Here is a 23,641-nt window from a genome sequence, read left to right on the forward strand (position 1 = left end):
AAGCCGCCTTGTGAACAGGTGAAGGGGACATGTTCCCCTATCTTAAATGACGTCTTTGATTATGTTGTACTAAGCTGTGACCTCAGCGATCACCCTGTGTGATGCACGCTACACACCTGGCCCGCTGAGTTCGAGCTGGCTGTCATAGATGCTTTCGGCTGAATTCTTCCCATAATCCTCTTCTTGCTCTCCATCCTTCAGTGCTGTGGATAAAGCTCAAACTCAGTTCCTTCACACTGGTGGGGTCCAGATATTTTCCCGATACAAGCTGCATACATTTTTTTTAAATCATTTTTTTATATTCTTTGCCGGGGTGTTCAGCTCAGTGGCTAGCACTGCTGGAATCGACTCTTAATCGGGGGGGGATTTGTGGTCTCTGGTTTGAGCCCTAGACTGCAAAGGAAGACCACACAGGCTCCTGAGCCTCTGACCAGCGCTGCTCTTGAGGCATCAGGGAGTCAGGTTGACTTAATGTTTTAGCGCATGGCTAAGCTAGCTGTCACCCTGGCATTTAAGATCAAGCCGCCCTCCCCCCCAAAAAAGCAGAGTGACAAGTACCTGCCACCAGTGTGATATTGGCAGGAAAGAGTGGCACACATCAAATCATCAAAGAACCTGTACTGTACGAAATACTTGGGCCGTTTCCAGTTTTTGTTCCTGTGTGTCGTGTTCTAATTCAGGCCATGCTAGTTCTACCTGCCGCAGGGTGACGACAAAAACTGGCAAGTGATCTCATACGATGGCCAATCGCCCCAAATATTGAACTCTCTTGTGTCGAGAGGAGTTGTATTAGCCACAAATCCACCGTTTTGTCGTACATCCATCCATCCATTTTCTGCCGCTTATCCGAGTCTGGGTCGTGGTGGCAGTGGTCTAAGAAGAGATGCCCAGAATTCCCAATCTCCGGCCACCTCTTCGAGTTCTACAGGAGGTATACTAAGACGTACCCAGGCCAGCTGTGAGACATAGTCCCTCCAGCGTTGTCCTAGGTCTGCTTCTGGCTGGACATGCCTGAAACACCTCACCAGGAAGGCGTCCAGGACGCATCCGTAGTAGATGCCCGAGCCACCTCAGCTGGCTCCTCTCGACGTGAAGGAGCAGCGGCCACCTCCTCCAGTGCTACAGGGGTGATACTAAGACGTTCCCAGGCCAGCTGTGAGACATAGTCCCTCCACCGTTGTCCTAGGTCTGCTTCGAGGTCTCCTCACGGCTGGACATGCCCGAAAAACCTTACCAGGGAGGCGTCCTGGAGGCATCCGTAGTATATGACCGAGCCACCTCAGCTGGCTCCTCTGGACGTGAAGGAGCAGCGGCCACATCCTCGAGTTCTACAGGGGGTGATACTGAGACTTTCCCAGGCCAGCTGTGAGACATAGTCCCTCCAGCGTTGTCCTAGGTCTGCTTTGAGGTCTCCTCCCGGCTGGACATACCCGAAACACCTCACCAGGGAGGCGTCCAGGACGCATCCGTAGTAGATGCCCGAGCCACCTCAGCTGGCTCCTCTCGACGTGAAGGAGCAGCGGCCACCTCCTCGAGTGCTACAGGGGTGATACTAAGACGTTCCCAGGCCAGCTGTGAGACATAGTCCCTCCACCGTTGTCCTAGGTCTGCTTCGAGGCCTCCTCACGGCTGGACATGCCCGAAAAACCTTACCAGGGAGGCGTCCTGGAGGCATCCGTAGTAGATGCTCGAGCCACCTCAGCTGGCTCCTCTCGACGTTAAGGAGCAGCGGCCACCTCCTCGAGTTCTACAGGGGGTGATACTGAGACTTTCCCAGGCCAGCTGTGAGACATAGTCCCTCCAGCGTTGTCCTAGGTCTGCTTTGAGGTCTCCTCCCGGCTGGACATACCCGAAACACCTCACCAGGGAGGCGTCCAGGACGCAACCGTAGTAGATGCCCGAGCCACCTCAGCTGGCTCCGAGCCACCTCAGCTGGCTCCTCTGGACGTGAAGGAGCAGCGGCCACATCCTCGAGTTCTACAGGGGTGATACTGAGACTTTCCCAGGCCACCTGTGAGACATAGTCCCTCCAGCGTTGTCCTAGGTCTGCTTCGAGGTCTCCTCCCGGCTGGACATGCCTGAAACACCTCACCAGGGAGGCGTCCAGGAGGCATCCGTAGTAGATGCTCGAGCCACCTCAGCTGGCTCCTCTTGACGTGAAGGAGCGGCAGCCACCTCCTCGAGTTCTACAGAGGTGATACTGAGACTTTCCCAGGCCAGCTGTGAGACATAGTCCCTCCAGCGTTGTCCTAGGTCTGCTTTGAGGTCTCCTCCCGGCTGGACATGCCCGAAAAACCTCACCAGGGAGGCGTCCTGGAGGCATCCGTAGTATATGACCGAGCCACCTCAGCTGGCTCCTCTGGACGTGAAGGAGCAGCGGCCACATCCTCGAGTTCTACAGGGGTGATACTGAGACTTTCCCGGGCCAGCTGTGAGACATAGTCCCTCCAGCGTTGTCCTAGGTCTGCTTTGAGGTCTCCTCCCGGCTGGACAAACCCGAAACACCTCACCAGGGAGGCGTCCAGGAGGCATCCGTAGTAGATGCCCGAGCCACCTCAGCTGGCTCCTCTCGACGTGAAGGAGCGGCGGCCACATCCTCGAGTTCTACAGGGGTGATACTGAGACTTTCCCAGGCCAGCTGTGAGACATAGTCCCTCCAGCGTTTTCCTAGGTCTGCTTCGAGGTCTCTTCCCGGCTGGACATGCCTGAAACACCTCACCAGGGAGGTACAGGAGGCATCCGTAGTAGATGCTCGAGCCACCTCAGCTGGCTCCTCTCGACGGCTCTACTCCGAGTCTCTCCCGGAGACCGAGCTCCTCACCCTATCTCAGAGGGTGATTCCAGACATCCTGCGGGGGAAATTCATTCATTCCTGCCGCTTGTATTCCTTACCTTGTCCTTTCGGTCACTACCCAAAGCCTGTGACCATAGGCATGGGTAGGAACGTAGACTGACCGGTAAATCGAGAGATTCGCTTTCTGGCTCAGCTCCTTCTTCAGACCAGTGCAGTGACCGCCGCACCGATCCGTCTGTCAATCTCGCGTTCTATTCCTCCCTCATTCCTGAACAAAACCTTGGGATACTTGAACTCCTCCACTTGAAGCAGAACTTCACTCCCGACTCGAGGGGTGCAGTCAAACCTTTTCCGACTGAGAACCATGGCCTCAGATTTGAAGGTGCTGATCCTCATCCCAACAGCTTCACTCTCGGCTGTTTTGTCGTGGAATTCCCCCAAAACAAGTCCCCCTTTATATCAACACCTGCAGCCCCTCGCAAATCAATACCAGTGGACCCTGGGCGGAAGCCTCCTTTGTGAGGATTGAGGGAATAAACCCGAACCCTGCTTGAGTTTTGACTGATGAATGTTCCCTCGACCTAGAGATCACCTGCCTCGTTATTTGGCCGTTAATCAGCCTCCCAACACGCCACCAGCATGAGAAATTGGCCATATGGAAAAGATCACCTTACTGATATCCTTAGGAATGAGACCATGACAGTTCAAAGCCATCAGCACAAATACACGCAAATTTGGAAAACTTGAGCTACTAACCCATTTCCTGGAAAACATATCCATTCTCGGAGCTCCCGGTTGGTGGGGCATCTGCAGAAGAGAAAACACATAGGTAAGGTTTGCTTTCAGAATAGTTTACTCTGTGGATGTCCATTCATCCATCCATTTTTCTACCGCTTGTTTCTGGGGTTGCGGGGGGTGCTGGAGCCTATCTCAGCTGCATTCGGCCGACATTAACGACAAGCTCGTTAATGTGTTTTTGTTTCTGTCACAATGTGATTTTCATCCTGGGCTGTTTTATGCATATCCACTCCCTGGTCACAGCATTAAATGGTAAATGATGTAGCATGGCTTTTACTTATGACTCACTGCAAACAACCTTCCCTAGTCATGGTGCAAAAAATAAAAAAAATCGACCCGCACAATTCAACACACGTGGTCACATTTTACACAACCTCCCCTTCGAACTTTGTGGATGTTATATCGACATGAAAAAAATCAAAATGACACATTTAAATCTATTACAAGGGATGATGTTGTGGCACACGCGCAGTTTGCGTCTTCCTCCGTTGCGGGACCACCCAGAGGACCCGCTGACAGCCCACCCGGACACGCCCACGCAGCGACAAGCCTGCACTTATTTACCAATCTGCTCACCTGGTACTGATGGACCAGCGGACCCAAGGATCGGCGCGGGAACTTAGTTTGTTAATCGGATACCGTAAAGGCTTATGCTCTCTCTCTCTCTGCGCCTTTTCCCTCGTGTTCTGACATCCTTGTTTGTTTTCCGCAGTGTTTCCCTTCCGTTGCCCTGGATCTGGACTGCCTCCCTCGTTTCCCGACTCCTCGCTCGCCCCCGGACCACGACGACTCGCTCCTGCCTATCCACCCCGTTTCCTCCCCTGAACAATCCTGCCTGCCTTGCCCTTGTCTGACAGCACCGCGTCTCCAACACATACGGTAAAACGCTCCAATTAAATACTTCACATAGTCTTACACCATACACACTCTTGGATTTTTGACACACACCATTCTATAGTTTATTAGTATTGTTAATTATTAGTATTATATATATATATATATATATATATATATATATATATATATAATACATCTCTGTACACTACTGCCACTTGATGTCCGTTTGCCGTCACTCCCTTTGCAAACCATAACAGATGAAACACACACCAGACACTTATCCATATTTGGCACATTTTAGCTGCTTGATTGGTCACTTTCACATATTCTAAATATCCTATTATAATAATTATTAATCATGGTAAATGGGTTGTACTTGTATAGCGCGTTTCTACCTTCAAGGAACTCAAAGCGCTTCGACACTATTTCCACATTCACCCATTCACTCACACATTCACACACTGATGGAGGGAGCTGCCATGCAAGGCGGTAACCAGGACCCATCAGGGGCAAGGGTGAGGCGTCTTGCCCAAGGACACAACGGACGTGACGAGGATGGTAGAAGGTGGGGATTGAACCAGGAACCCTCATGTTGCTGGTACAGCCACTCTCCCAACCAATGCGCCAATGTAAGCCATTGTAATAACGCTAACTGTACTCAAGTTTGTTTAGATGCGAGGAAAAAAAAACAAATAATTGCACGCTTTTGGTTAAAATCTGATTTTTAAAACACATGTAAAAAACTAATTACATTTTTGACTTTTTAAAGACGGAATTAACGTAACTAGAGAAAATCGTGTCATGTCAAAAAAAAAGTTAGGACCATTTATTCTAAAAGGGCCAGAATATGGATATTAATAATCATACAACCTCATTTTTCACTTAAATATAATCTGTATCTGTCAAATGTTCCCATAATTTGAAGTGAAAGTATAGTTTATCTAATTTTCGTAAGGTTATATGATAATGCCATCCATCTTCTTCTACTTATCCGAGATCTGGTCACGGGGGCAGCAGCCTAAGCAGAGCAGCGCAGACTTCCCTCACCCCAACCACTTCGTCTAGCTCTGCCTGTGGGACCCCGAGACATAGTCCTCCCCAATGTGTTCTGGGTACTCCCTTCGGCCCCCTACCAGTCTGACGTGCCCTAAACGGGGATATTATTTCATCAACACACCCTCACATGTTTGTTAGAACTTTTATTATCGCAAAAATGTACATCTTTAATATATTATCTTTAATACACTAATGTACTTTAATATACTAAAACAGGGGTCACCAACCTTTTTGAAACCAAGAGCTACTTCTTGGGTACTGATTAATGCAAAGGGCTACCAGTTTGATACACACTTAAATAAATTATATTTCTGTCTGTCATTCCGTCGTACATTTTTTTTCCTTTTATGGAAGTTTTTTTTTGTAGAGAATAAATGATGAAAAAAACACTTACTTGAACGGTTTAAAAGAGGAAACAACACAAAAAAAATGAAAATTAAATTTTGAAACATAGTTTATCTTCAATTTTGACTCTTTAAAATTCAAAATTCTACCGAAAAAAAGAAGAGAAAAACTAGCTAATTCGAATCTTTTTGAAAAAAAATATATATATAATTTATGGAGCATCATTAGTAATTTTTCCTGATTAAATTAATTTTAGAATTTTGATGACATGTTTTAAATAGGTTAAAATCCAATCTGCAGTTTGTTAGAATATATAACAAATTGGACCAAGCTATATTTCTAACAAAGATAAATCATTATTTCTTCTAGATTTTCCAGAACAATTTTTTTTTAAAGAAATTCAAAAGACTTTGAAATAAGATTTAGATTTGATTCTACAGATTTTCTAGATTTGCCAGAATATTTTTTTTTTATTTTAATCACAAATTTGAAGAAATATTTCACAAATATTCTTCATCAAAAAAACATAAGCTAAAATTAAGAATTACATCAAAATGTATTTATTATTCTTTACAATAAAAAAATAAAAAAATTACTTGAATATTGATTTAAATTGTCAAGAAAGAATAGGAAGGAATTTAAAAGGTAAAAAGGTATATGTGTTTAAAAATCCTAAAATCATTTTTATGGTTGTATTTTTTCTCTAAAATTGCCTTTCTGAAAGTTATAAGAAGCTAAGTAAAAAGAATAATGAATTTATTTAAACAAGTGAAGACTAAGTCTTCAAAATATTTTTGGGGATTTTCAAATTCTATTTGAGTTTTGTCTCTCTTAGAATTAAAATTGTCAAGCAAAGCGAGACCAGCTTGCTAGTAAATAAATACAATTTTAAAAATATAGGGAGCTCACTGGTAAGTGCTGCTATTTGAGCTATTTTTAGAACAGGGCAGCGGGCTACTCCTCTGGTCCTAACCAAATAATGCTATTTGGTAAGAAAAAAATGCAAGTTAACCGCGCAGTTTTATATGCCGCAGGGTTTAAAGTGTAGGAAAATAATAGCGGCTTATAGTCCGTAAATTGCGGTATTCACGTTTACATTGTTCCTTATGGGGAAAACCCCGCCATCCACCCCATTGTAGCTGAGATAGGCAGCAGCGCCCGCCGCGACCCCAAAGGGAATAAGCGGTAAAAAATGGATGGATGGATGGTAACAGTAGAAGAGAATGTCAAACACAAATACAAATAGACGGAATACAAATTGAAAGAGTAAATGAAACCAAATTTCTAAGTATAATGATTGATGATAAATTGAACTGGAAATCTCATGTAAAAAAATATACAACATAAAGTAGCAAGAAACACGTCCATAATGAATAAAGCAAAACGTTTGAGACCAAAAATCACTTTATATTCTCTACTGCTCGCTAGTGTTACCATATCTGAGTTACTGTGCAGAAATATGGGGAAATAACTACAAAAGTACACTTAATTGATTAACGGTGTTACAAAAAATATCAGTTAGAATAATACATAATGTTGGATATAGAGAACATACAGATCCTTTTTTTATTGAATCAAAAATACTGAAATTCCACGACAACAAACAGCTCAAACTATACACAAAGCAAACTATAAACTGCTAGCCAACCTGAAGGTCGGCCCCGCACCTTTCTTCAGCACCAGTCGACGGGTGGTGGCGATGCCCATCTCTGCCCTTCGCAAGGGACCCTCTTCGAAACACGATCTTTCGAAATGATTGCTGCATAATACACTGTAGTTTGTGTGTGTGGTCCAATCCAACCGTGTTCGTTTGACATCTCTGTTCCATAGTAAAGCTTGACCGTCATCTTTCGGGAATGTAAACAATGAAACACCGGCTGTGTTTTTGTTGCTAAAGACGGCCGCAATACACCGCTTCCCAACTACAGCTTTCTTCTTTGACGTCTCCATTATTCATTGAACAAATTGCAAAAGATTCAGCAACACAGGTGTCCATAATACTGTGGAATTATGCGATGAAAACAGATGACTTATAGCTGGGAAAGGTGCTGGAACAAAATGTACTCTACAATCCGCGACGTTTCAGCAGGATAAATCGACGCGAAGTTTAAAATTGCAATTTAGTAAACTAAAAAGGCCGTATTGGCATGTGTTGCAATGTTAATATTTCATCATTGATATATAAACTATCAGACTGCGTGGTCGGTAGTAGTGGGTTTCAGTAGGCCTTTAAGACCTTCAGTATATCAGTATATGGACTTAAATTATTATTAAGAAATCTAACAATCTACTAATATGATCCACTTCAAGAAACTCTTTAAACTTAAATTGTTTACAAAGTACAAAGAAGAAGAACCATGATAAAAAATTCTGAATTTATTCAATCCATTAATCATCTCACCATATGAAATATAACTTACTTCACCATCCATCCATTTCCTACCGCTTGTCCCTTTTGGGGTGGCGGGGGGTGCTGGAGCCTATCTCAGCTGCATTCGGGCGGAAGGCGGTGTACACCCTGGACAAGTCGCCACCTCACCACAGGGCCAACGCAGATAGACCAATTATTTATTTTTTATTGTTATTACTCATGGAGTATATTGTGAATAAATTGAGAACAGGAAGTGAACAAAAGTTTTGGCAACTGCTATGCAAAGGAAAGGGGTAGGATTAAATAAGCGCTGCTTCTTCCTACTCCTTTTCGAATATGTTGGTTAAAGAAACTATAAATGGCGATGCATCATGTTGCATGCATGCAATGTCATTTCTTTTCTCTCTTTTTTAGTTTATTTCGAACATGATATACCTACATTATACATCAGGCAATTTCATATCATTTCACAAAACATCATGTCCGAAAAGGAGTAGGAAGAAGCAATGCTTATTTAATCCTAACAGCCTCTTAAACTGGATCATATCAGTACAATGTTTAACTTTCTTACTTAATCCATTCCATAATTTAATTCCACATACTGATATGCTAAAGGTTTTAAGTGTTGTACGTGCATACAAAATTATTTTCCTCTAAGGTTATATTTCTCTTTAGTTGAGAAGAATTGTTGTACATTCTTTGGTAGCAGTTTATAATTTGCTTTGTACATCATTTTAGCTGTTTGCAATTTTACCAAATCACTGGGGCGGAATAGCTCAATTGGTAGAGTGTCCGTGCCAGCAACTTGAGAGTTGCAGGTTCGATTCCCGCTTGTGCCATCCTAGTCACTGCCGTTGTGTCCTTGGGCAAGACACTTTACCCACCTGCTCCCAGTGCCACCCACACTGGTTTAAATGTAACTTAGATATTGGGTTTCACTATGTAAAGCGCTTTGAGTCACTTGAGAAAAGCGCTATATAAATATAATTCACTTCACTTCACTGAGCTTTAATATTTTTGACTCAATAAATAACGGGTTTGTATGTTCTCTATATCCAACATTATGTAATGTTCTAACTGATCTTTTATGTAACAGTTAACGAATGTAGCGCACATTTGTAGTTATTTCCCCATATTTCTGCACGATAACTCAGATATGGTAACTAGCGAGCAGTAGAGAACATACAGGGGCTGTTCATATTATTAGAATATCATAAAAAAGTTGATTTATTTCAGTAATTATATTCAAAACGTGAAACTTACATATTATATCAATTCATTACACACAGTGATATATTTGAAATGTTTGTTTTTTTAAATTTTGATGATTATTACTGACAATTACTGAAAATCCCAAATTCAGTATGTCAGAAAATTAGAATATTAGTTACGACTAGTACCAAAAAATATTTTTTAGAAATGTGGGCCAACTGAAAAGTATGAACATGGAAAGTTTGAGCATGTACGGCAATCAATACTTAGTTGCAGCTCCTTTTGCCTGAATTGCTGCAGCAATACGGCGTGGCCTGGAGTCCACCAGTCTGTTGCACTCCTCAGGTGTTATGAGAGCCCAGGTTGCTTTAATAGTGGCCTTCAGTTCTTCAGCATTGTTGGGTCTGGCATCTCGCATCTTCCGCTTCACAATACCCCATAGGTTTTCTATGGGGTTAAGGTCAGGTGAGTTTGCAGGCCAGTTAAGAACAGGGATACCATGGTCCTTAAACCAGGTACTGGTAGATTTGGCACTGTGTGCAGGTGCCAAGTCATGTTGGAAAATGAAATCTTCACCTCCATAAAATTGGTCCGCGGCAGGCAGCATAAAGTGTTCTAAAACTTCCTGGTAGACTGCTGCATTGACCCTAGACCTCAGGAAACACAGTGGACCAACACCAGCAGATGACATGGCACCCCAGACCATTACCGATTGTGAAAATTTGACACTGGACTTCAGGCAACGTGGATTCTGTGCCTCTCCTGTCTTCCTCCAGACTCTGGGACCTTGATTTCCAAAGGAGATACAAAATTTACTTTCATCTGAAAACATAACTTTGGACCACTCAGCAGCAGTCCGGTCCTTTTTGTCTTGAGCCCAGGCGAGACGCTTTTGACGTTGTCTCTTATTCAAGAGTGGCTTTACACAAGGAATGCGACAGTTGAAGTCCATATCTTGCATACGTCGGTGCGTGGTGGTTCTTGAAGCACTGACTCCAGCTGCAGTCCACTCTTTGTGGATCTCCCCCACATTTTTGAATCGGTTTTGTTTGACAATCCTCTCCAGGGCGCGGTTATCCCTCTTGCTTGTACACTTTTTTTCTACCACATCTTTGTCTTCCCTTCGCCTCTCTATTAATGTGCTTGGACACAGAGCTCTGGGAACATCCAACCTCTTTGGCAATGACCTTTTGTGTCTTGTCCTCCTTCTTTAGAGTATCAATGGTCATCTTTTGGACAGTTGTCAAGTCAGCAGTCTTCCCCATGATTGTGTGTCATACAAAATCAAAACGAGAGACCATTTAAAGGCTTTTCCAGGTGTTTTGAGTTAGTTAGCTAATTAGAGTGTGGCACCAGGTGTCTTCAATATCTGACCTTTTCACCATATTCTAATTTTCTGAGATGTTGAATTTAGGGTTTTCATTGGTTGTCAGCTATAATTATCTCCTTTTTGGCAAAAAACACTTGAAATGTATCGGACTGTTTGGAATGAATGTATACATTCTACAAGTTTGACTTTCTAAATGGAATTAATGAAATAAATCAACTTTTTCATGATATTCTAATAATATGACCAGCACCTGTAAAGTGATTTTTGGCCCAGAACGTATTTTGCTTTATTCATTATTGAAATGTTTTTTGCCACCTTATGTTGTATGTTTTGTATATGAAATTTCCAGTTCATTGTATCATCTATTAATACTCCCAAAAATCTGGTTTATTTTACCCTTTCGATATCTACTCCATCTATTTGTATTTATGTCTAATGCTCTTTTCTACTGTTACCAAATAGCATTATTTTAGTTTTACTGACATTCAAAGATAGTCTGTTTCTATCAAACCATTTTTTAAAATTTGTTCATTTCTTCCGTTACTACAAAAAGCAGTTGTGTCGTCTGCAAATAAAACTGATTTCAAATCCTTTGTAACTTTACAAATGTTGTTTATATAAAGATTGAACAATCTTGGTCCCAGTATCGATCCCTGGGGTACACCACTAGATATTTCCAATCGTGTTGACATATTTTCACCCATCTTTACATATTGCTTCCTGTTGGTTAAATAGCTTCTTACCCAGTTTAAGACCGAACCTCTGATGCCATATTTTTCTAGTTTTTGTATTAAATATCATGATTAATTGTGTCAAATGTTTTTGTTAAGTCCATGAATACTGTGGCTGCACATTCTTTACCGTCTATTGCAGGGGTGTCAAACTCAAATACAGAGTGGGCCAAAATTTAAAACGCAACAAAGCCGCGGGCTGAGGTTGAACAAATTAACCTTTTAATAGGGACCCAAACAAGTTTTGCATTGAATATTGAACAAGCAAGGCTTATATAACTTTATAATGACATGCACAATCGAGTTTCAAATAATAATAATCCAAAAATATCAATGGCATATCAAAATTTAAATAAAAATTGAATGTCTCTTTTTGGCGGCGGGGTTGAGGTGGACGGGGTTTGGTGATAGCGGGGGTTGTATATCGTAGTGTCCCGGAAGAGTTAGTGCTGCAAGGGATTCTGGGTATTTGTTCTGTTGTGTCACGGTGCGGATGTTCTCCCGAAATGTGTTTGTCATTCTTGTTTGGTGTGGGTTCACAGTGTGGCGCATATTTGCAACAGTGGTAAAGTTGTTTATACGGCCACCCTCAGTGTGACCTGTATGGCTGTTGACCAAGTATGCCTTGCATTCACTTGAGTGAGTGTATAAGCCGCATATATTTTGTGACAGGGACGGCACGCTGTTTGTATGGAGGAAAAGTGGACGTGGCGACAGGTTGTAGAGAACACCAAAGGCAATGCCTTTAAGGGCCACCCCTAATATTGTTGTCCGGGATGAAATTTGTGAGGGGCACTGTACTTTGGGAGTCTTCCGGGAAAATCGGGAGGGTTGGCAACTAAGAGTATTTGCGGTGAATGCGGTGTTACAGCGGCGGGCCAGCTCTATTGTTAATTTGATATTGCCTCAAGGGCCAAATTAAATTAAACGGCGGGCCAAGTTTTGAACCCATGGTCTATTGCATTGGTAATTTCCTCTGTTATTTTGATTAATGCTATTGATGTTGAGATATTTGCTCTAAATCCGAATTGATTCTCCACGAGCGTCCCACTTTTGTTGATGAATTTATCTAATCGGCTATTGAATAGTTTTTCCATGATTTTGGAGAATTGTGGACGTAATGAAACTAGTCTGTAGTTAGTGAACTGGTGTGTGTCTCCATTCTTATGAATTGGTACAACTTTTGCAATTTTAATTTCATCAGGGAATCAGGTTAGAAATGATACGTTACTGATATCGATCAATTTTCTACCGCTTATTCCCATCTTCAGAATTAGTGCAAATCCAGTGTTGTGCAGCTGAGACCTGGCGTGTAATTCGACAACCCGGCCACTTGGGGGCAGTAGCGGTGGGAGGACAAGTCAAGCAGCATGATTGAAGTCTGCGTTGACTTGACGTCAGAGTTTCCGGAAATGGAGCTAATTAGTCCACTTTGTTTAATCAAGCAATGAAGAATTACGCTCACAATCCCTCTCGACACGGAGGACGTCATGAGCAACAAGCATGGGTGAGTATATCAACATTTTGCCTCCATGTGACACTAAATACAACAACGTGCGCGTTAAAGCAACTTCAAAGTGTCTATACGAGATATTTAGCGCTCATTAGTTCGTCTCCCATGGCAACGTGTATTGGTCGCTTTAATTATTTTAATTATTTTCACCTGCGGCATAAAAATACAGCAAAAATAAGTGCATAAAAATACAACTGCCGATAACGCGGAATTAGTGGGAGCTCGGGCCTTTTTCCACTTGCAAAAAAAGCTCTCCAAAGGTGTGTTTTTCTATAGTTTTTGGGTTTTTTTTAAACTAATTTTCGCGACTTTGTAGGCTAAGTTTTTGGCTGACGTCTTACGTGATCCGTCATCGTCGACAAGAACATAGATATATATTTAAACTCTATCCATCCCATCCATTCTCTACCGCTTATTACCCTTTGGGGTCGCGGGGGGCGCTGGCGTCTACCTCAGCTACAATCGGGCGGAAGGCGGGGTACACCCTGGACAAGTCGTGCTCTCATCGCAGGGCCAACACAGATAGACAACATTCACTCACTACGGCCAATTTAGTGTTGCCAATCAACCTATCCCCATTGTAAATAATGTAAATAATTCAATGTATATACTCTTGATAAATAAAATATATATATATATATATATAATATATATTTAAATGGTATTGGGCATCTGTCGCTTCATCCTGGACAATATTCATGGTAAATTTGTGCTTTGTTTTATAGATGTGATGTTTGGTTTTACATTATATGAACAAAAACTTGAAAAGGAATTTTACCTTTGCAACCTTATTATTGTACTGACACTAGAATAGGTAGACGTACCCCTGGGGGTACTTGAAGGTATGCCAAGGGGTACGTGAGATTTTTTTTTAAATATTCTAAAAATAGCAACAATTCAAAAATCCTTTATGAATATATTTATTGAATATTACCTCAACAAAATATGAATGCAAGTTCATAAACTGTGGAAATAAATGCAACAATGCAATATTCAGTGTTGACAGCTAGATTTTTTATGGACATGTTCCATAAATATTGATGTTAAAGATGTACTTTTTTGTGAAGAAATGTTTAGAATTAAGTTCATGAATCCAGATGGATCTCTATCACAATCCCCAAAGAGGGCACTTTAAGTTGATGATTACTTCTATGTGTAGAAATCTTTATTTATAATTGAATCACTTGTTGCCCTGCGATAAGGTGGCGACTTGTCCAGGGTGTACACCGCCTTCCGCCCGATTGTAGCTTAGATAGGCGCCAGCGGCCCCCTTGACCCCAAAAGGGAATAAGCGGTAGAAAATGGATAGATGAATCACTCGTTTATTTTTCAACAAGTTTTTAGTTATTTGTATATTCATTTTCCAAATAGTTCAAGAAAGACCACTACAAATGAGCAATGTTTTGCACTGTTATACAATTTAATGAATCAGAAACTGATGACATAGTGCTGTATTCTACTTCTATATCTCTTTTTTTTTCAACCAAAAATGCTTTGCTCTGATTAGGGGGTACTTGAATGAAAAAAATTTTCACAGGGGGTACATCACTGAAAAAAGGTTGAGAACCACTGTGCTGGACGATATAATGACCGACAAATTGTTGCCGATAAACAATATTACTGTCAACATTATTTTGAGAAGAAATATACCACTGATGAAATAATAATAATGCAACTATACCCTTTCAAGTAAGTAAGTGAATTGTATTTATGAAGCGCTTTTGACAGATAAAATCAAAAAGCGCTGTACAAAACATAAGTGAAGTAATACAATTCAATTTAAAACAACATGGGCAACATCATAAAAACGATTCAAAGTGGATTAAAAATGATAAAAGGTGCATCAACTGAAAAGAGAAGTTTTAAAATGTTTCTTAAAACTTTCAACATAGTCAAGATCACAGGTGGACTGGTGCAAATTGTTCCAGAGTCTGGGAACTATAGCCTGGAATTCCAGGTCTCCGCAGGTTTTAAAACAAGTTTGTGGGATCTTTAGAAGACCCTTTCTAACGCAATAAACCTGTATTTCTTGACTAATTTAGCGCCGTAATTGGAATGTAAACATTTAAATACCCAAGTTGAAGCAATTTAAAGAAAATAAGTAACAATTAAATATACTATGTCTGTCAGCAAAATGTTGCACTTTATTAAAAAGCCCAACCAAAAGGCATAAAATAAGTTATGTCCCAGTTAAGGAAGCATCGGGAGCCCCTCAAATATAACAATAAATAATATGGCTAAATAAAGTTATTATAACGGTTATCATTATTGTGGTATTGTTTGATGTATATAGAAAAACTAAAATATTTTAACCAAGTCATGTTTTTGTTGTAATAACTAACAAATAGATACACAAAATAATTTATTGGTATACGAAACATCAATTATTGTAATTTGTTGTTTGTGTATTCAAACGTGTTTATCTTTGCTTTTAATTTGTAAATTTTTTGGACTGTTTTTTTGTTGTAATAAATACAAATTAGGTGATGATTTGTTTCACTTCCTGTTAATGTGACATCAAACAAATTGACTTCCAGTCTTTTTCAACTCGAAACGGTCGAGAATATATCGATCACTTTGTGCAAAGACAGCCCAGCCGTTGTGTTGAAAGGGAATACTTGTATTTTATTTGTTAATGCAACTATACCCTTTTTAATGCAATACATATTTATTGACCAATTTAACGCTGTAATTGGAATGAAAACATTTAAATATCAAAGTTGAAGCAATTTGAATAAAATAAATAACAATTAAATATATTATGTCTGTTAGCAAAATGTTGCACTTTATTATCACAATACAATAAGTTATGTGTCAGTTAAGGAAGGGGTGGTAGACCCTCAAAAATACATATAACTAAAACAATAAATAATATGGCTAAATAGTTATTGTAACCAAAATTATCATTATTATTGCGGTATTGGGCTTCACAGTGGCAGAGGGGTTAGTGCGTCTGCCTCACAATACGAAGGTCCTGAGTAGTCAGGGTTCAATCCCAGGCTCGGGATCTTTCTGTGTGGAGTTTGCATGTTCTCCCGTGACTGCGTGGGTTCCCTCCGGGTACTCCGGCTTCCTCCCACCTCCAAAAACATGCACCTGGGGATAGGTTGATTGTGAATTTGAGTGTGAATGTTGTCTGTCTATCTGTGTTAGCCCTGTGATGAGAAGGTGACTTGTCCAGGGTGTACGCTGCCTTCCACCCGATTGTAGCGGCGATAGGCACCAGCGCCCCCCGTGGCCCCAAAGGAAATAAGCGGTAGAAAATGGATGGAACATAAATAGATACACAATATGATTTCTTGGCAGAGGAAACATCAAATATTGTACTGGTTTCTTAAAAGCCATTTTGTTGTTTGTGTTTTTAAATGTGTTTATTTTCTTCAGTTTTAATTTGTAAATGTTTTGGAATTAAGGCTGGGCGATATGGCCTTTTATTAATATCTTGATATGTTTAGGCCATGTCCCGATACACGATATATATCTCAATATTTTGCCTTAGCCTTGAATGACAGCAGTATGATGATTCTATGTGTCTACATTAAAACATTCTTGTTCATACTGCATTAATATATGCTCATTTTAAACTTTCATGCAGAGAGGGAAATCACAACTAAGTCAATTTAGCAAAACTGTATTTATTAAACAGTTATTAAGCAGTGGCACAAACATTCATGGCATTTCCAAAACAGAAAGTGCAAAATTGTCAGACATTTTAAAACAAACTATACACCAAATTAAAGTGCACTTTTTGTACAGAACGCCACTACAATAGTTACAACAAAAAAGTGCCCTTTTGTGCATGATGTCACACAAGATATTTCAATAACTGTCAAATAAGTAATATGTCCTTCGCTATGTGGTAGGTTCCTGCTGACGTTATCTCCTTCTGCCGTTGATTTTTTTTTCATTCGGTGTTGAAGTGGAAATAGTTTTTTCGACATTTTTTTGGTGTGGCACCGAACGGAGATGTTGACATGCGTGAGATTCAAGCACTCTTCCTTCTCTAGCGGGTGACTTTTGAAATGATGCTCCATTTACTAACTAATTGACTGAAAGAGGGTGCACTTGTCGCTGATGATTCAAGTTATCGATGGGAAAATGCATTTTTTAACAATATGTTTTACCTGAGCGGCTAGGAGAGTAAAATGGAATAGAAAGGACAGATTATAAAAAAAAAATTAAAAATAAAATATAAATATTTAATATTTTTTTAACTTGGGATTTCCCGCTGGCCGGATTTTGGATGCTGGCGGGCCGTAGTTTGGGGACCCCTGGACAAGAGCGTATTTTCCTCTAGAGGTAAAGTAAGTTGGTGTAGAAACTGGACTCCCTCTGTGGACTGATATAGTTTCCGCATTGTAGTCTGCCTTGTGCGGCACTAAACAACATTCACATCGCCTCTGCACCCTGCAGAAACCACGTTAGTGAAGACGAAGCGGCGTGGGAGAATACCACGTGCTGAGAGGTTGAAAACATTTCCCTCTCACTTACAATGGAAAGCGCGGCGCCGGCTGTGTGCCGTGTTTTCATAAGCAGCCGTGTGTTTCTCAGACGCTGCAAAAAGGATGAGCTGTTTGTCTCCGATAGCTCTTCCTGAGCGAGACGAGGTCCTCTCCCAGATTAAGCCGGAACATTCCCAAGGCCTCCCGCGCGTCAGCAGAGTCTCACAGCAACACGGGTATTTGTACCACGCGGGTCGGCTGCCAGACCTTTACGCCGCCCTATCGTAAAGATAAAGGTCTATCTTGGCACAGGGGTTCATGACTGTAGCTGATTATAAAGATGTACTACCTCAATACCACTGCGGAAAAATGATCTTAGAGTGTAAAAACTTGAAAGTACTGCAGTAATACATAGTGAATATAATAATACTGTCACTGCTCGGGATGTGCTGATGGATTAGCTGCCGAATGTGGTAAAAAAGTATGTGATTGGCCATTGCGGATTTATGTTTTTTTAATGGCGATCACAAATACCTATCCTGTCTGACTGACACTATTTTTGGTCCCCCGGCTGAAAAACGCAGCCAGCAGCTAATTCTCTACACAAAATGTGGAACTGCTCCCCTAAATTAAGATTACTCACGACTAGAGATCTCCGATAATGGCTTTTTTGCCGATATCCGATATTCCGATATTGTATAACGGAGGTGCTGGCGCTTATCCCCGCTGTACTCCGGTGGAAGGTGGGGTACACCCTGGACAAGTGGCCACCTCATCGCAGGGTCAACACAGATAAACAGACAACATTCACACACTAGGGCAAATTTAGTGTTGCAAATCAGCCTATCCTCAGGTGCATGTCTATGGAGGCTGGAGGGGATTTTTCCACTTTGCATTAGTCCATCTTAGATGATCTCGGGCCCAGAGAAGCCGGCGGCGTTTCTGGATGTTGTTGATAAATGGCTTTCGCTTTACATAGTAGAGCTTTAACTTGCACTTACAGATCTAGCGACAAACTGTATTTAGTGACAGTGGTTTTCTGAACTGTTCCTAAGCCAATGTGGTGATATCCTTTAGAGGTTGATGTCGTTTTTTGATACAGTGCCGTCTGAGGGATCGAAGGTCACAATCATTAAATGTTGGTTTCCGGCCATCCGCTTACGTGGAGTAATTTCTCCAGATTCTCTGGACCTTTTGAGGATAGTATGGACCGTAGATGTTGAAATCCCAAAATTTCTTGCAATTGCACTTTGAGAAACGTTGTTCTTAAACTGTTTGACTATTTGCTCACGCAGTTGTGGACAAAGGGGTGTACCTCGCCCCATCCTTTCTTGTGAAAGACTGAGCATTTTTTGGGAAGCTTTTGTTATACCCAATCATGGCACCCACCTGTTCCCAATGAGCCTGCACACCTGTAGGAGGTTCCAAATAAGTGTTTGATGAGCATTCCTCAACTTTATCAGTAATTATTGCCACCTTTCCTAAATTCTTTGTCATGTGTTACTGGCATCAATTTCTAAAGTTAAGGATTATTTGCAAAAAAAAAAAATTTTTATAAGTTTGAACATCTAATAGGTTGTTTTTGTAGCATATTCAACTGAATATGGGTTGAAAATTATTTGCAAATCATTGTATTCCGTTTATTTTTACATCTAACACAATTTCCCAACTCATATGGAAACGGGGTTTGTGTATAAATATATATATGGTTACGGCCGACAAACAGTTTTACTTAATTAAGTGATTGAAAGCCACTTGTCCTTCTATAAGTGCTTTGACAGACGTTAGAATAATTTAACAGTGTAGAGTGTAGACGGAGCCCTGCGATGAGGTGGCGACTTGTCCAGGGTGTACCCCGCCTTCCGCCCGATTGTAGCTGAGATAGGCGCCAGCGCCCCCCGTGACCCCGAAAGGGAATAAGCGGTAGAAAATGGATGGATGGAGTGTAGACGGACATTGTTTTATATGTTGTGGCCGCTTCTTGTCACCTGTTACTCACAGAACAAATAAGTTTGGCATTTATTTTGTTTGGATTTTATTTTATGCACAGCATAAAGTCGCTGTGTGCAGAGGACATGTGAGCAATGCGCAATTGCGCAGGCAGGCACCTTACACAGGTGGTACATTGCTGCTGATTTATTAATCTACTTGCTAATTTCCTCTTCCCCCTTACAGTTAAACTTCCATTGAAGTGCAGAAAACCTTCTTTTGTTGTTTCACGACCTCACATTCAAACTATCTTAGCAGTCAGCATGGTTTCTCTTATCTCCTGCCTGTTGTTGGCTATGCGTTTTAGTCCCACACATCTGTATAACTTAATTTAAACATACTTAAATAATCTATATTGGGCGGTCTATCCACCCTTTCAGAATCACTCATGTCCCAATTAGGGATGAGGGATGTGGCCTAAAATCCATATTGCAGCCTCCTGCGATCACGATATGTCACGCTATATTCTTTACAGTAGTATGTACTGTAAATAATAATAGAACAATTTCAAAACGGGTTACAAAGACTCCTAATTGAGCTGCTGACATATGCGGTAACATATCGCGTCATTTGCAGTTGTATTATTTTCTCAAAACTATTAATCACCTTGCCAATTTCCTTACATAATATCTGGTTACTGTCATAACATGGTTCTATCTACACTTATGATAAAATATGTACTAAGCACTTATTCATCTTAGTTTGAGTTTTGGGCGGTATTACTCAGTGGCCTAGTGGTTAGAGTGTCCTGAGATCGGTAGGTTGTGAGTTCAAACCCCGGCCGAGTCATACCAAAGACTATAAAAAAGGTACCTATTTACTCCCTGCTTGGCACTCAATATCAAAGGTTGGAATTGGGGGTTATATCACCAAAAATGATTCCCGGGCGCGGCCACTGCTGCTGCTCACTGCTCCCCTCACCTCCCAGGTGAGGGTGATGGGTCAAATGCAGAGAATCATTTCGCCACACCTAGTGTGTGTGTGACAATAGTTGGTACTTTCAACTTTTTAACTACCAATTTAGGTATCGATCCAATGCCAAGTACATAGGGGCAGCATTGGTCGTATAAATGCTGATACCATACTTGGCAAACTTGAGATCTCCGATTTCGGGAGGTGGGGGGTGTGGTCGGGGGTGGAGCGGGGTCTGGTTGGGGGCAGGGCGGGGCGTGGTTAAGTTAGGAGGCGTATATTTATATTATTCATATATTATATATATATAATATATAATATATATATTATATTATTTATTATTATCATTGTTTATTGTGAGCGAACTGTGGTGCTGAATTCACCCCAGGGATCAACAAAGTACATTCTATTCTAATCTATTCTATATTTACCGCTAGATTCACCAAGTCAAGTATTTTATATATATATATATATATATATATATATATATATATATATATATATATATATATATATATATATAAAAGACATACTTGAATTTCAGTGTTCATTTATTTACACATTTACACACACATAACACTCATATAAGTAAACATTGATTGATTGATTGATCTACTCATTGTCCATCCTTTTTTTCTAACCATATGCATGTACAGTAGATGGCAGTATTGTCCTGTTTAAGAGTGTCACAAAATTGCTGTTTATGGCAGACAAACTGCTTTACGGTAGACGAAAACAGACTGCTGTTGTTGTGTGTTGTTACCGCGCTGGGAGGACGTTGATGAAACTGCCGAACAATAAACCCAAATAAGAAACCAAGAAACTCGCCCTCGATCATTCTACAGTTATAACGTCATTGGGCAGACACGCTCTTTATACACGTCACTCAGGTCCGCATGGAGCTGGAGGGGGCGTGGCCTCCAGCTCCGCTTGAATTTCGGAAGATTTTCGGGAGAAAATTTGTCCCGGGAGGTTTTCGGAAGAGGCGCTGAATTTCGGGAGACTCCCGGAAAATCCGGGAGGGTTGGCAAGTATGGCTGATACTGATACTTAAAAGTTTTCAGGATCATTAAATGACATTTTTTATCACAAATTTAATCAAATCAAAAAACAGGAGGGGGGAGTAACAATATCAATTAAATATTTCAATGTTTTCCCACTACTGGCTTTAATTTAAATCCTTTGATTTTTGCTGTTAAAGCCGTCCAGTATCCAGGGACTAACTTCCTGAGTTTTTCAATGATAACAAAAGCCACAAATTTTTTGGGGGGATTATAAAAAATATTGCTCGAACCACTGTAGCACTAACCATATAATGATATTATATTTGGTATCGTCACTGTCAATATTTGTATCGATCTGCTGACCTTTGTTTACATTCGAGATCTCTAGCTTGCGGTTAGCATATCCTCCTGCCGCGTGCATCGTAGCATGTTTATTAATTCCTCGTCCTGCAGGAATGATAAATGTAAGACACACAGTTTATTTGTCACCACTAAGGCCACCTACTATCAGTGAGAAGAAGGAATCAAAATAATTTGAGAACTATTCAAGGCTATGTCCCAGATTGTCAATACATCTGTGGCGGTGGCGCCTGGCTGGGGTCGTGGTCAAAATGAAGTCATCATATAATTTGCTTATACATTCTTTAAAAATGCTCCAAAAAATGCTATACATACATTTCAAAACAAATATTATTCATAAGTATTAAAATGTGTTCCTATATATTTTGCAACATATTTAAGTTGTTGCTGCTTTTTGTCCAATGTACTCCGTTGAGAATTTTTCAAGTTTCTAGAGACTTTTCCAATCCTTTTAGTGACTTTCTTTACCAAAAATGGCCAGCAACACATCTTCTGGTGTTATTGTAGACCAGGGCTCACCAACCTTTTTGAAACCAAGAGCTACTTTTTGGGTACTGATTAATGCGAAGGGCTACCAGTTTGATACACACTTAAATAAATTGCCAGAAATAGCCAATTTGCTCAATTTACCTTTGATAAATATATATATATATATATATATATATATATATATATATATATATATATATATATATATATATATATAAAAAATGGGTATTTCTGTCATACATTTTTTTTTCCTTTTACGGAAGGTTTTTTGAAGAGAATAAATGATGAAAAAAACACTTAATTCAACAGTTTAAAAGGGGAGAAAACAGGAAAAAAAATGAAAAGTAAATTTTGAAGCATAGTTTATCTTCAATTTCAACACTTAAAAATTCAAAATTCAACGGAAAAAAAGAAGAGAAAAACTAGCTAGTTCGAATCTTTTTGAAAAAAAAAAATAAATAATTTATGGAACATCATTAGTAATTTTTCCTGATTAAGATTAATTTTATAATTTTGATGACATGTTTTAAATAGGTTAAAATCCAATCTGCACTTTGTTAGAATATATAACAAATTGAACCAAGCTATATTTCTTACAAAGACAAATCATTATTTCTTCTAGATTTTCCAGAACAAAAATTTTAAAAGAAATTCAAAAGACTGAAATAAGATTTAAATTTGATTCTAAAGATTTTCTAGATTTGCCAGAATAATTTTTTTGAATTTTAATCATAATAAGTTTGAAGAAATATTTCACAAATATTCTTTGTCGAAAAAACAGAAGCTAAAATGAAGAAATAAATTAAAATGTATTCATTGTTATTTACAATAAAAAAAAATAATACTTGAACCTTGATTTAAATTGTCAGGAAAGAAGAGGAAGGAATTTAAAAGGTAAAAAGGTGTATGTGTTTAAAAATCCTAAAATCATTTTTAACGTTCTCTAAAATGGTCTTTCTGAAAGTTATAAGAAGCAAAGTAAAAAAATAAATGAATTTATTTAAACAAGTGAAGACTAAGTCTTTAAAATATTTTCTTGAATTTTCAATTTCTATTTGAGTTTTGTCTCTCTTAGAATTAAAAATGTCGAGCAAAGCGAGAGACCAGCTTGCTAGTAAATAAAAAAAATTAAATAAAAATAGAGGTAGCTCATTGTTAAGTGATGCTATTTGAGCTATTTTTAGAACAGGCCAGCGGGCTACTCATCTGGTCCTTACGGGCGACCTTGTGCCTGCGGGCACCGTGTTGGTGACCCCTGTTGTAGACTATACTCTGGTTTGTGGTGGGGCTGGGCAATTATATGATCGTGATTAATTTGTGTTCGATCACAGTGATCAGCTGTTACCGTATTTCCTCGATCAAACATGTCGTAAATGTCTGTTAGAAGTTACCGCAGCAGTAAACTGTAAGAAAGCAATAGTGCTCGGGTATAATCCTGCAAGGAACAATCCACCATTA

At 40.2% G+C, this 23,641-nt stretch overlaps 1 protein-coding gene across 2 annotated transcripts in view; it reads right to left on the minus strand.

Annotated features, from left to right (window-relative positions):
* The window catches only part of LOC133546255 (solute carrier family 4 member 11-like), a 112,568-nt gene that overhangs the window by 46,720 nt on the left and 42,207 nt on the right, over nucleotides 1-23,641 (minus strand). For both annotated transcript variants that reach the window (XM_061892168.1, XM_061892169.1), the window contains 2 exons: nucleotides 3,551-3,601; nucleotides 117-203 (listed from right to left, as the gene is read on the minus strand). In XM_061892168.1, coding sequence (XP_061748152.1) covers nucleotides 117-203; nucleotides 3,551-3,601 — 138 coding nt within the window. The remainder of the gene's footprint in view (nucleotides 1-116; nucleotides 204-3,550; nucleotides 3,602-23,641) is intronic.

Source organism: Nerophis ophidion, linkage group LG29 (genome assembly GCF_033978795.1).
Source record: "Nerophis ophidion isolate RoL-2023_Sa linkage group LG29, RoL_Noph_v1.0, whole genome shotgun sequence".
Lineage (NCBI taxonomy): Eukaryota > Metazoa > Chordata > Actinopteri > Syngnathiformes > Syngnathidae > Nerophis > Nerophis ophidion.